Raw genomic sequence first — 14,599 nt, forward strand, 5'->3', positions numbered from 1 at the left:
AGCAAAATTGATGACAGTGAAAACAATGGGCAGTTTGTATGACTGATCAGAAATAGCCAATTTATATCGTCGATGACCCGAAGGTCTCAGTCGGTAATTTCCAGCGTATATATTGTAAAAGAAGCATCATGCAAGTCATGGGAGGAGGAAAGGAAGGAGAGTATGCGGAAAGCTTACCATTGAATCAGACAGACTCGCACATTGTTCTAGGAGCTAGATGAGAGTATTAGTGTCCTATTGACCGTTAGCATCCTGCTTCGATCAATGCCTGAAAAATTGAACAAGAATGTCTTGAGCAAAAGCATCAGACTGACGTGCAAAACAATTGAGTTTTCATGCCCTGAAGGGGTCAAAGACTCTAGTTTGAAATGGTTGTAGGTATCATCATAAAGAGGGGAATGGGGAAGAAGATGGAAGGAAGCGCTGGCAAAAGTGGCACTTACCAAATGATTCCTGTGCATCGAAGCCAGATGTGTCAGTTCAACAACAGAGGTGAGCAAAGCCACGATAATGTGGTGATCTCTACAGATATGTGATGCATGCTTCCACGGGCATTATAGGAAGGCATCACACAGTGTGGGATGTTGTTGTGTGGGAAGAAAGCTGGAAACCCGCGTCGAAGTTTTTCAAGCATTCCGGTCGGAGCTAATTTTACCGAGAAGCTAGCCCCAATCTGGTCCGGTTATAAGTGGTTTAGGTAAGCATCTAACCGACAAGCGTTCTGCCGTGGCTTCCTTCCCTAAAAGGCGGAAAGAAAGGCGGTGGAGTGTCCCGTCTTACCTTCCGGTTTTGATTTCGGGTTCCCGATGGATGAAACTCGCATATTCTTAGCCTAACATGGGGATCATAGTACTATTCATGTCCAGAGCAATAGCTCTGGTCTATTGGGCTCGACCAAAGCTTTGAGACATGCCAGTAGCCCATCCCTTGTTGATCAACGGAGGAGGTGGTACTACTCCGGCTGTTCAGGGAGGGATCCGGAATCGAATCATTAAACAGAGCGGGCGAGACTCGAATAGTTCGGCATAGTTTGACGCGGATTATCAAAATTCGCATGTCTGGTGACCATCCGAAATCCACCCGCCGCGATTAGGTACAACGGGCTGCGAGATAGGTATCCTTTCTAGCTGCGCTTATGCGACATTTTTTTCTTTAAGCCCCTTAATACGAGCCGAGGGAGTCCAATAGTCCGGGTCAAACCAGCGTGGGGTGGTTTATCGCTTTGATTACTTGTTCCTTCGAACAGAACAATGAATAAGGGAAGTGCTTCTAGATACCTGGTATATATGAAGCGTAGGAGCTTGACAACACTACTAGAATTAAAAGTATCCTACATAGTAGATATACGGGATAGACTACTCCGTACTACTGGTAGAAAGAAACTCCAGATCGCAGCGCGGGGAAATTCGGGGCTAACCCGGGCGAAGGCAAGAGAAAGAGCCGGGAACCCGCCCAAACCGGGTTAGAGTGGGGGAATGACGAAAACCATCTTTCCCTTCCAGTTATTGCGTCAGGCCCAAAGGGAGAAGGGTTCTGGATGCTCTCTCCACTCTCTCTCTCTTTCTTTTGTAAAAGTCCGGTTTATGCTGGCTTCTGACGTTAGGTTCCTAACCCGGTAAAAGATTGGTCCTGGCTGGTCCCGACTCTCATACTTAGATAAAGGATGCCCCTGTTCACCTGGGATGGAGGATAGATCACTTTCTTCCTGCAGCTTCTACTCATTGACAACTGTCCCTCCTCCACTTGTCCAAAGTACTTATTTACTACATCTTAACCGCTCTTCCCAGCTCATTCCCCTCCTCTGTACCCTGGTTATCTCCGCATCTTCCTGCTTTCCCCGTTGACCCGAGGTTCAAAAGCCAAAGTTCTTAAAAGGATCAAACCCCAAGCGCCAGACTCGATTGTCTCCGCTTTCCACTTGTACTACTGCTTCACGAACCCTCTCTTCACTCAGATCAGACCACACACGCTGCACAACATGTCTGCAAACGGCAATGGCGGTGCTCCTCCTGTAGGACAAGAGAAAATCAACACTGATATTGTCACCCTCACCCGCTTCCTCACAGAAGAGCAGGCCAAGGTTCCAGAAGCCACCGGTGACTTCACGTGAGTCTCCCGTTAACCCCTCAGTCTGGCTGTTTCTCTTACTAAACGGAATCCCCCCTCTGTTCAGACTACTCTGCCACGCTCTTCAATTCGCATTCAAATCGATTGCCTACTACATTCGTCGCGCTTCCTTGATTAACCTGACCGGTTTGGCTGGTTCCTCGAACACGACTGGCGATGATCAGAAGAAGCTTGACGTCATCGGCAATGATATTTTTATCTCCGCCATGAAGGGCTCTGGCAAGTGCCGTATCCTTGTTTCCGAGGAAGAGGAGGAGGCTATTGTCTTCGACGAGCACCCCAACGCCCGCTATGCCGTGGTCTGCGACCCTATTGACGGTTCCTCCAACCTTGACGCTGGCGTTTCGGTTGGTACCATCTTCGGAATCTTCAAGCTTCCCGATGAGGTCCTTGGTCCCAACAACAAGGTCACTGCCCAGGACCTTCTCCGCGCCGGCACGGAGATGGTGGCCTCCGGCTTCACCATGTACGGTGCCTCCGCACAGCTGGTGATCACCATGCGCAACGGCGGTGTCAACGGCTTCACCATGGAGAACTCTCTGGGTGAGTTCATCCTGACACACCCCAACATGCAACTTCCTGCCAAGCGGGCCATCTACTCGGTCAACGAGGGTAACAGCATGTACTGGGATGACTGGGTGAACAAGTACCTCCACTCGCTGAAGTACCCCGGCGAGGGCCAGAAGCCCTACAGCGCGCGTTATATTGGTAGCATGGTGGCCGATGCCTACCGGACTCTCCTCTACGGCGGTATTTTCGCCTACCCGGCTGATTCCAAGAGCCGCAAGGGCAAGCTGCGTATCCTCTACGAGTGTGCTCCCATGGCTATGCTCTTTGAGAACGCAGGCGGTCTGGCGGTGAACTCCCAGATGGAGCGTCTTCTGGAGGTGGTTCCGGAACACATTCACGACCGGAGCGGTGTCTTCCTGGGCTCGAAGGACGAGGTACAGAAGATCATCGATACGTACAACCAGCACCACAAATGAGTTCATGGCACACAGGAACAGCACTAGGGTGGAGTTTAATGGTTTCATGTAACTTAATGCGAGTCTGCCAGTGCGTACAGCAGGTACCCGGTGACACCTTTGCACTGGCATGTCCTTTATGATCCACAAACATTTAAATATTTCGAAATGCAAATAAAAAAATTCTATAATTATACGATTCACAACTGATAAAAGCGTTTTCCTAGTCACTCGTAGGCTACAATGTCGAGCCGTTATTCTTTCAATCTCAAATTCAACTTGTTATATCTGCATTCCTCCCGCCTTGCCCCGCCCCCGCACCATTAGCCCAATTTATCTTTCTCTCTCCTACTCACAGATGATTACATCAGTAGCTATGTAATAAGAATGTGGCATTCAACGGGGTCAAAGATAGCTATGTAATTTCCGACCTGGTGTAGAATAATATACTGATGCTATAGCTCTATAATAGTATTTAATTTAAATATGGTACACCCTGCTTAGACACTCAGTTTGCTGATATATTTACCCAACGACTACCTAGTAGTAGAATTGAAGTACTAGTAGTACCATGCGTAACTCCTGGATTTACAGATCCAACTCATCAGGTACTAGTCTACTACTATGATTATGATCATAGCGAACCTTCAACAAACAGTCATAGAAGGTAAGACTTAGTACTATTACTATGACATTCATCACATGCTCTTCCATACATGTATCCAGCGACAAGTAATCCACCATAAAGCGAGTCATTCACGTATCTTGCTCTACTATCTATTGTTAGTGATACTCTCGCTCAACAACACAGCATAGTTTCAACACAGTCCAGAAAATATGTTCCTCCTTCTATTTACTCTGTTTTTGACATAACTCAATTATGATATAAACTCCACTATTCACGATCCAACATTACTCTCCCAGCATTTGCCATATCTCACTGAAATTCTTCGACCACAATCCACAAACGAAGCTTCACCAAGTCGAAACCTTACTCCAAATTCTAGCCAATATGCTCAATATTTCACCCTTTCATGGATTGCAGTTATACTGTCTCTCAAAAAATACAACCAACCAATCGGAGATTTTCGGATCACTCCTTAAACCCCCGATCTGAGCTGAGCTAACTCTCTTGGGCAGTACGTAGATAGAAAGGTAAAAAAGACTTGACTAGATATGAGATGGAAGTGCCCACTATAGAAGAAAAATTGGTGCTTGGTTTGGTATAAGGGAGATTCTCTCAAGCAAGATCCAATCACAGTGCAGCGGACTCAGTAAGTACTAGTACTTCAATGAGTGCTTGAGTGATTTCATATTTTTGATAATGGGTTGTCTAGTATGTAGTATGGTGGAATATGCTACTGGTAAATAAATATATCCCAGCTGCAACTACTACTATACTAATAGCTAGCAGCTGCGAGCAGCACTCGTAGAACAGTGGCTAAAGTAGCCTTCATTCCTATTTAATGGCTAGATATTAAATCATTCCCAAGTACGTAGAACGAACCTGTCAATCACTCCGTGGTCTAGATGCCGAAGAAATTGTGTGAAGCATACTAGTCTAGCAAAGCCCGTAATTGGTGGAATAATAAATTTCCTTCGTCAATGCTGGTACTGACTGCAGTGAACTCGGCAAAGATTCCATAGTTGGACACTCGTATTCATTCAAGCAATAGATAGAAGTAAACATACTATGCTACAAGTGTCAATTAATTCTGATGAGGCGTTGAAGGAATGCTCTATTTCCTAGTGGCAATCCGGGCAGGACTCCTTTCCCTTAGTACCCGCTTTCCAGTTTCGCACATAATCAAAACAGAGACGTACTGCTGATTTCTCTGAATGCGGAGTGACCATTAACTTTGGTCTACTTTCTCTGCAGAGACATGGAGTAGAATTTTACAGGATATGACATTTACTGGTATAACCTACAACTCGTTGCGTGTACAATTCGACATATATATTTCCGATCATCTAGTAGCACAGCCAAAAGAAAGACACGGATAAAGGGACAAGACGCCATGAATATCTAGATTCGATCGAATTCCCTCAGGGAATGGAATAATGTGACATCTCGATCCAAAAGTGTGAAAGGAAAGGAATATGCAACGCATGCAGTCAGAAAAAGAGAGACTAATCAACAGGATCCTCTTCGAGGAGGGTCTTGAAGCTGAACGGGGTGAAAGGTATGCCTTCACCCATGAAATGCTTGCTCATGGCTTCGACCCAGTGTAGACGGAGGGAGTGGAGCATGGCACTGGTACCCTCCATGACACAGAGAATGGCAATGGTCAAGGTGAACCAGAGGTAGAAGGTGACAACGATCATGATGACCCGCATGGTGGGGGACTCTTGCTCGAAGGCGCCGCCAATGGTCATGTCCCACAGCACAATGGAAAGCTGCTGGTGGGCCAGAGACAGAGCCCACAGACGCAGGTAGGAAGCGGTGTGGGAGATACAGTTCAGACAGAATTCAATGGTGTGGATGACTTGGTGGATCATGATCTCGCCGAAGTCGAACTCCTCGTGCTCTTCGTCTCCAAGATCCTGAGCGATCATGGCAACACCTTCACCATCGCTAGCCATGCTGTCGCGATTGCCATCGGCATCGTCTTCTAACGCACTAACCCGGGATGGCTCACCAAGGCCGCGGTATCCAAGAGCGCGGGCACGGTTGTGCTCCCAACGGAGGTAGAACGGCTTGAAGAAGAGCATGATCGGCACCTGAATGACAGCAAGAAGCAAGAGCAGAACCTGAACGCTTGCCTGACCGGGGTAGAGCTGCTCCTCAACAGTTCCCGGAGAGAGGAACATGAAGATAAGCATGTTAAGAAGTCCGGGAGGAGACTGGCCTCGGGCGTTCCAATCAACGGACCACTTGTAGATGATGGTAAGAACAAGGTAACCGAAGATTGACTGGAAGAAGATCATGCCGGGAATGAAGTTACCAATAACATCAACCTTCGACTTGAAATGCCGAGCGTTGACGTATTGCAAGCAGAGAGCGTAGGTCATCTGTGAACAAGGTTAATACTTGGTTAAGAGATGTGGGTGAAGAGTCTTACGTGTGCCCAACCGAGACAAATACTCATCTTCATCTTCAGACTGTTTGTGAAGAGAAGAGAGTTCTCGGCTTCGTGCCAGTTCCAGTCCAGACCAAAAGGGAAACGATAACCTGTCTTCAAAGATGCCTCGACGGTCTGTCCCTGCTTAATATCGTCGGGCCACTGCCATTGACTAGGGAAGACGGTGAAGGACTTGGAAAAGACATCGTTGTAGAGAAGACCGGTGTACATAGAGAAGATACCCATCATAAGCATGATGTAACGACCGTAGAATGCCATGTATGTCAGCTCGTCCAGCTTGGTCTTCGCCAGCTTGCGTTCCCAGAAGATCATAGCGGCGGCAGCCATGGTCATCAAGGCACCGTGGCCAAAATCACCGAACATGACGGCAAAAAGGAAGGGAAATGTGACGATGGTGTACAATCCGGGGTTGGCTTCGGAGTACTTCGAGATACCGTAGGCGTCGACGATAGTCTGGAAAGCTTGAGTGAACTTGTTCGTCCGCATGTAAGTTGGTGGGGTCTTGTTGGTCCGGATTTGATTGACAATGGTAGGCACACTCAACCCAGCACGGTCGTTGACGTCCTGCAATGTCGACTTGATCAAGCCCAGCGAATTGGTCGGACACCATGCTTCCGCGATAAGAGTCTTTCTCGCCTGATCGTAGGAGAATTTGTTCAGTGTATCATACACAGCCTTCTCCTTCTTGACAATGATCATCCAAGCTGCAAGCGAGCGGGCAATCTGCGTGAGCTCCGCGTCGAGGGTGTTCTTGGTGTTACGCAGGACATTGCCAACATCACCCAGGCGGGTATTGACCTCATGAATCTGGTCCCGCCTCAGCTCACTGTTCTCATCGACGTTGTAGAGGGAGGCCCCCAGCGACTCAGAAATCTTCCGAATCTTAGCGATGATGCTCTTTCCGTGAGCAAAAATGACGAAGACGTTCTTGTGGGACTCCTCGTTGGTGGTCGGGTCGATGATGGCCTCAGGGATTTCCGACTGGTTCATGTAAAGGTTACCACGCAGAGTACGCCACAAGATGCGCTCGAAGGCTCCGATCCTGTCCCGCGGAATCACACCGGCCACAAACCCGATGTTCATCTCAAGGAAGGACTGCTGGCCCTGCGCATCGCCGTTGGGGCCGCGGCTCTGCTGTTCGACATCGCGGAGGAGAGGGGCTTCGTCGTTATCGAAAGATTGGCGGATTTCCTCCGTGTGGCTGTGAGCGCGATCGAAGAAACCACCAGCCTCCCTCAGCACCCAGCGCCACTCAGTCAACTCCACCTCACGTTTCTTCAGGGTCTCGTAGCTATCGTTCAGCGAAGCGATCCGTTGTTCGAGGCTTTCACTGCGCTCGGCGAGCTCGTCGATTTCGGAGGCCAAGGGAGCAGCCAGGGTGTCGGAGAATTCGGACGAAGATCTCATGGGAATGCTTGCCTTGTCCATCTGAGCGTGGAAGTAGCCTGGCGTGCGAGACGGGTTAGATCGAAGTCCATGGAAACTTTATCACTGATCACAGAACATACGCAGCTGTCTTTCCACATTGTCCAAACGACGAATCTCCTTCGTAAAAGTACGCTGGAACGCATTGGTGTCGGGGTTAAGCTAGTGACAGACGTAACAGATATCAGCCGGGTTCGTTTCGTGCATGTCAATCAAGATATCAGAGAACCAACTCACATCTCTGAATTGAACCTGACCGAGTTCTCCCAGAGCACTGACAACCTCTCTTCCGATCTCGTTGGCGATGTAGAGCTGGGTTAAGCTCATCTCCGACGAGCGGAACAAGGTGTCCCTTGGAGCCATGGTGAAAGCAAGACTGCCTTAAGCAGTTCTTCTACACCACAGGGACAAAACTGCGCAGAAGCGCTGGAACCAGAGATTGATTGACTAGCTATGGGATAAAGATAGATTTCCCAAGCCGAACTGGCAAAGGATTAACTGAAACGGAGAACTTGAAGCTGTCCAGCGCCCCTGGAGTTCGATTGATGATGCGGTTCGATGGCCGCCGAGCCGCGTGGCTGCTTCCGGCACGTGATGTTGCTCACTCCGGCTGACTAAACTTGGCCTTCATTTGATCTGCGACCACAACCAGTACACTTACTACAACTATACCAACTATGCAATATAGCTGCTGCGTAAATTGATAGTGCTAGAAGTATTACTTGTGAGCAGGCATCGCAATGTAGATATCGAGGTATCAAACAATATATGTCTTTTGTGGATTTAAACATGCTAAGTCCCTTCGTATACTACCCAATGCTGGCCAGCTCCCGTATCCACTCAATACTGTAACCCAGACAAGCCTATAATGATATGCAAATCTTGAACGGGTCTTGCGAATAAAAAATTGCATAATAGACTCATCCACCCATGCATGGTTATCTTCCCTCATTTGCACATTATGCGAAATAACTCTTCCAAAGAACTCCAGAAAGATCCTCAAGCTGATCCGACGTGAAAGCCTAGATAAACAAGTCAGTGACTTATTACTCATAGGCTTGATTACTCCCCTATGGTGGCTGAAACTTACCTTTGCATCAATATGCCAAGTGTCTTGCCTTGTCTTTTTGAACTCACTGATGATAGACTTGACGCTAGAACCAACAATACCTGGATCACTGGCAGCACGAACACTAAGAGTCGTCAGCGCCTCCGGCATCCAGCTCGGGGGCGGACTGTTGTATGGGAACGCTTGGATGAGCGCACCGAGACCCAGAACAGCACCGTGCCTGACTAAGATGAGTCGAGTATGTTCAGGGGTCGGTGTACCAGCCCCTGAGGAGACCGGAGTCGATAGGCCAGAGCGGAATCCCTTGGGTTTCTTCGGAAGGGGATTGTCGACCAACACCTTAGTGAACCGCTCTCTGAGTCGGATGACCATCTCTTGCCGCAGAGAAACGGGTGAACAACGGATCATGCCGGATAGTGTGGCCGATGCACCCACTCTCACTTCATGCTGAGGGTCTTCCAACATGCTCGCGACACACTCGAACAGCTTGTCTCGATCACCGTTGGAGAGCAAGAAAAGACGACGGAAATATATGATTTGGATATTGATCATAACTCGCAGGCGTTGATGCCACGAGGGGGAGGTCTGTCCGATGTGGATGAGTGTCTTAATGAACCCAGAATTGTCTTCAGCAGGATAAGGAATGTTGGGCAGATGACGGAAAACATGATATGCCAAGGACTGCAGCTCTGGGTCCTCCTTGACATCCATCATGTGCAAGAGCTGCCCCGTGAACAAATCCGGGAAGAAGGGAACCAGTTGCGTGCACTCGTGAGACGAAAGAGTCGAGTCGAGCCACAGAAGAACTGTCTTGCAGCCCGATGTGTAGGAAGAGGGCGCTTGTTGGCCAGGAGTCCTCTCATGGCGCCATTTCTCAATGCGGCCAAAGACCTCATGGACCATCTTTGTGAAATCCTCGGTCGGAAGGTAAGGGTAGGTACCCACCGATGAGGCCGACTCTTGGGCTGATAGTAGACGTTTGAGATCGGCATATGACTCGTGGTATCTGGTGCGGAATATCGTCGCGATCGTCTGGCCCATCGCTTCGCGAACGCCCTTGTAAGGATGATCAAGGTGGGCAAGGAAATCCTTAATGATCGGCTTTTCGAGTTGGAAGTGCCATCCAGCGTCGATGATAGACTGGTGTAGCAAATTAATCTTGGAGCTTTCCTTAAAGGCGGCGTTTGTACCCATGTCCAGCCGGAAACTGGCAAGCCAGTCAACCAATGGCCAAGCTCGCCGAGGATCCCGGCACTGAAGAATCATATGGAGGAAAGTCGTCCAGTAGCCAGAGTTCTCGGGAGTCAAGCCATCAGTGAAAATCTTTTGGACGATGGGGAACGCGTATTCCCAGACCATTGTGCGTTTCTCGACGCTTGTATCTGCCACAGAGCTCACCAGGGCGCCAAGAATCTCGGCGGTAGCCCTATGCTGATGTTTGTCGCTACCATCTTCAAAGACAATCTGAATTTCCTCCTGAATGTCTTGGAAAGTGGCTGCCGTGAGGCCATCTCGAAGCATCAATTCGAACGCGTAGAGAAGCATCATAGCGCAGGGCATGCGGAATTTATCCGCCGAAGGATCCCGGGGCTCCTGCTTCAAGTACATGAAGAACTTGGAGAACCAGCTTCGGTCGAACAATTTACCCATATAGGCGCGAACCTTCCACTCTACTTCGTCATATTCGATATCCCGTGCCACGTTTGACTTGTAGGCAGGCATGCTGTCTGCCCACACCAGCCAACCAGGGAAATCATGGTCAACGTAGTACTCCGCTTCGGGATTCCCAAAACTCGAAAGATATTCCTTGGTCCATCCTTCTTCGTACCGTTTGGTGGCAACCTTGATTTTAGAAGGGAAATGTTGATGTCCCAAGATGTAATTCTTGTAATCATGGCTGCAAATTGCCCGCACATCTATCATCGTGAACAATGCGATGAGCGCTTGAGAATACATGCCCCTTAGACCGGGGTGATCGTCAATTGAGCCGTGAGTCACCAAGTCTATGAGGTTTTCGCTCGCAACATAATCGAACCTGAGGCCCATTGTGATGACAATAGTAGCTGCACGGCTGGCCACCTTCCAATGGGAGACCCGGGCAAGGTTGACAAGCTCTTCTGACAAGTCAGCCTTCTTCTTCTCGATAAGCACACGCTTTTTGTTGATGGTCTCCCGTTTCTCTGTGATCTCATCTGCCACGTTCTCTTGTGGGGCGATTGCCTCGACGATATCGCGATCTAAAATGGCCATTCTTTCCATGGAACGACCATAATCCATGATCTGGAACACAGCGCTAGAGCAGATCCTTTGCACAGACGGTTTGTCGACGGCGCTTGCGTCTATAAAGGTTCGGACCAAAGTAGGCGCGAACTTCCAGTGACGACCGACTGTCTTGGCGACGCTACCAAGCAATAGAGAGAACAATGCTCCTTTAATCCGTGCGTGGTCATTCTCCCTGATGCCCTTTTGGAGAGCTTTGAGAAGAGGAGGGATGACAAGAAGCCGGGAACCCCATACAGCCTTGAGGGCCGATTCACCCGCACTTTGAGCATTGCGCCGCGTTTCGGTGTAAAGCGAGACGCAGGACTCAGCAATATCTAGTAGCAAAATCTCATCCAGCTTAGACCGACGCCGAGGCGCTGCATTGTGCCTCAAGCGCTGCAGATGGTACACATTGGCCCTGCGTACGAGCAGAGGACGAGGGTAGTCCTTACGAATACCGCTCATCTTATAAGGGTGAATATCGGCCGCAAGGAGACGTGTTACTCTGTCAAGGACATGAGCGGACCTCTCAATACCCACGTCCACAAACCATGACCGGTAAGCCGAGTAGAGAGCTGCAAAGCAAGGCACATCGTCCTCTTGCTTATCAGAGAGGAATCTGTGGACATCGTGAAGGACCCAGCCAGCCTTCTCTCGGATCTCGTGAATGGTAGTGTACATCTGATCCGTCTCACGCAGTGGGTAATTCGTCGGGTATGAAAAAGATTCCCGGACAGCCGCTTCATCAGAGCTGTCCAGGGCCGAGTCGGCATCTTCATCGTCAACGGTGTGCGAATCTGGTTTGGAATCTGCCATTTCCACATCATTGGAGGATGTAGTGGATCTGTTGACAGTTGTTGTTGATGCTGCCTTCGGGTCAAAGAGCACTGAAATACCCGAAAGAATAAGTCGTAGTAGGACAAGATTTCTGGTTACTTCGTCTGACCAATCTTTACCACTTCCATCACGCTTGACGCTGGATGTCTCAGTGGTCAGCGCCGTCAGCTGCTTGAGAGCAGACTGAGCCTGATTCTGGAATAGCTCAACGGCAAATTCGAGCTCTTCACGCTTTGGAATATGCCACTTTACGCTCAGTTTACAAGGATCCTGTCGGTAGCTCCACAAATCAGGCTGTATACCCTTGGCAACCACATCAGGCTCATACAATGAGTAGTCCGATGTATATGTTCCCGTCAGGTTGAGAAGGAGATGGTGAATGAAATTGGAGATATGAACCGTCGGTATTCCCCTACACTTCTGCTGCATGTACACAGCTATGTCGAAGAGTTCTTTCTTATGCGCCAGAACTGCATCTCCGACGTGAACGACACACATGCTCAGCATGCTGACGTTCCATACCAGGCCACGGTCGCGAGGAAGGACATCTGTGCCTGTTGTCCTAGTTGATCCTGCGCCATTATCATCGATCTCAGTACGAATAGCCTGGGTCAACACGGGAATGAAGCGTTTCAAAGCCTTTGCAGGGCTGACTTTGCACACAGAGTTACAGATGAAGGCCATTGCATCCCGAGCTTGGTGGATAACATGGTTCGACACGAAGTCGACAACCTTCGAGAGGGCAATATCGTAGTACTCCGGAGAGAGAGATGAGAGTAACGGCATGAAGGTGGCGGGGAGAGTATTCACAATATTCTCTTCAGGAGACCCATTTCGGACTCTGGTCACGTCCGGCAGGTTCTCTAGGAGGGTGAAAACACGACCCAAAAACGATACAATGAAGTCCCCAAACCCGCACGTAGAGGACCGCAGTATCATCTCTTCCGTCTCATCGTCCAGCTCGGTGTCGTAGTTCAGCTGCACCTCGACGCCTTGCTCTTCCATGCGTTCCATCTCGCCGGTAATCCATTGCATGGCGAGCATGTTACAATTTACATCATCCCCTTCCCTCGTCAAATCGGCCATGGGAATGTTATAGCATGCGGATTGGGTGAAGGACAATGCATGCAGGGATTTTTCGAGGTCATTAGCGTCGACTCCTGGTAGTGCAAGACCCAGTAAAGTGGTCATATGGCAGCGGTAGCCCTTTGTCCTGGAGATAATACGCGAGAGGACCTGCAGAGCACGGAGCGAAGAGGTAGTACGATGTACCTCTACAAGTCCTTGAAGTGACGGGTATATCCGCTGCAGAGCTCCTGGAAGGATCAGGTGAGGCTCCAAGAATGCCAGACTCTGGAGGGTAGACAGAGAAAAGCTCATTGCGGTACCACTTTTGGCATATATACCCATGAAAATGACGTCGCGCAGACAGAGCACGAAACGGCGCTTCAAAGGCTCCGTCAGCCTCCGCTCTGGTGGTATATCCATCTCCCCACTCTGCTCGCGGTTCCAGCGCATGACGAAAAAGTCGGCTAGATAGTACACCAACTGGGACAAGGTCTTGGTCCAACTACCGGAATTGGAAGGATGGAAGAAGGTCTCTACAGCTTGTATGAGGCCCTCAAGCTGAGTAAGCACTGACTCCTCGGCTTCAAGGCAAGCGGGCGAGAGTGACATCACGATCCACCGAGCAATGTGATGAGCAACAGGGTGCTTCCGAGTGTCTCGATCCAGCATTATTCCCAGCCCAGAAGAGATGTCCACAAGAGCGCTGTAAGGCGATGTGGACTGCCCAACCGGAATTTCCAGTAATCGGAGGATAGCCGTAAAAATGAGCGATGACTGTTCCTTCGTGAACAAGCCATACTCTGAGAAGGGTATATGGCCAGCGGGCAATGAGTCTCGAGCTAGACGAGACAGATAGTCAAGGAATGTGATGTCAAATGTCTTCGAGCGGCTCACAAGTGACCAGAGATGGAAATGAGTGGGGAGATAATGATGCGGAAGGAGATCCTCTCTGGCTTCGGGCGGGGGAGAAGTGGGAAGGAGGAGATTGATCAACCCAACGACGACAAAGGCACCTTCCGAGAAGGACGTAGTGTAATGAGGAAGGAATTCTTCCAGCATAGCTGGCAGCTCACAAGGGTCAATATACAGCTGAACGAAGGCGCAGAGCTTGGTCAATGTCTTGACATTGCGCTTCAAGTTAGTTGAATGCACAAGCCCAGACTCTGTCGGTAGAACGAATGACTTTAATTCCCTGTATAGCGGTCTCCAATCTAGTGTTAAATCTTTGACTGGTCTGAGATAATGCTTGCGCCTGTAGCCAAATTTAGTTCCGATGTCTCCGAGCGACGAAAAGAACGGGCGCACTTACTTGGTAAGGAGCATGAACATGCTTGCGAACCGCTCTGAAACATTAGGATCGATTCCAGGAGCAAGTGATAGCTCATAGTACAGCTTAACAAGGTTGATCCGCTCGCTTCGAGTCGGATCAAACTTGAGTGACAGCCATCCTCTGAGCTCTCGCGTCCAGTGCACCGCACCAGGGCTAAAGTCACCAGCCTCCACCGCGATATATAGCTGTTTCAAAATCTCTCGCAGGTTGCGCTGCCTTTCCGATTCGTCTTCCGGCGTGTATGGTAGGTATTTGAAGTATGGGTATGTACGAGGCCGGACCCGTGCCTTGGGCTCGCCCTCTCCGTTTAAGGCGACAGGCTCACCTCCCGGAGAGGTAGCTCGCGATATCTCGTGAACATTTTGGAAGTTATCGGATGTTAGAATGGCCTTAGGACCTGAATGATCCATAGTCGAGCGATCAGTCCGGCGAT

At 49.5% G+C, this 14,599-nt stretch overlaps 3 protein-coding genes across 3 annotated transcripts; 1 reads left to right on the plus strand and 2 right to left on the minus strand.

Moving 5' to 3' along the window:
- Positions 1-1,978: 1,978 nt before the first annotated feature.
- On the plus strand, positions 1,979-3,113 carry An04g05300 (uncharacterized protein; the record flags this gene model as incomplete). The annotated part of the gene is made up of 2 exons (XM_001401857.3): positions 1,979-2,106; positions 2,174-3,113. 2 exons carry the CDS (start codon positions 1,979-1,981, stop codon positions 3,111-3,113), a joined length of 1,068 nt encoding a protein of 355 aa, XP_001401894.1.
- Positions 3,114-5,222: 2,109 nt separating this feature from the next.
- On the minus strand, positions 5,223-7,963 carry An04g05310 (uncharacterized protein; the record flags this gene model as incomplete). Its single annotated transcript, XM_001401858.3, has 4 exons — positions 5,223-6,104; positions 6,155-7,620; positions 7,684-7,762; positions 7,838-7,963. The coding sequence occupies 4 exons, from the start codon at positions 7,961-7,963 to the stop codon at positions 5,223-5,225; spliced, it is 2,553 nt and encodes an 850-aa protein (XP_001401895.1).
- Positions 7,964-8,559: 596 nt separating this feature from the next.
- Positions 8,560-14,576, minus strand: An04g05320 (uncharacterized protein; the record flags this gene model as incomplete). Its single annotated transcript, XM_001401859.3, has 3 exons — positions 8,560-8,622; positions 8,691-14,088; positions 14,146-14,576. 3 exons carry the CDS (start codon positions 14,574-14,576, stop codon positions 8,560-8,562), a joined length of 5,892 nt encoding a protein of 1,963 aa, XP_001401896.1.
- Positions 14,577-14,599: the final 23 nt, after the last annotated feature.

Source organism: Aspergillus niger (genome assembly GCF_000002855.4).
Source record: "Aspergillus niger supercontig An04".
NCBI lineage: Eukaryota > Fungi > Ascomycota > Eurotiomycetes > Eurotiales > Aspergillaceae > Aspergillus > Aspergillus niger.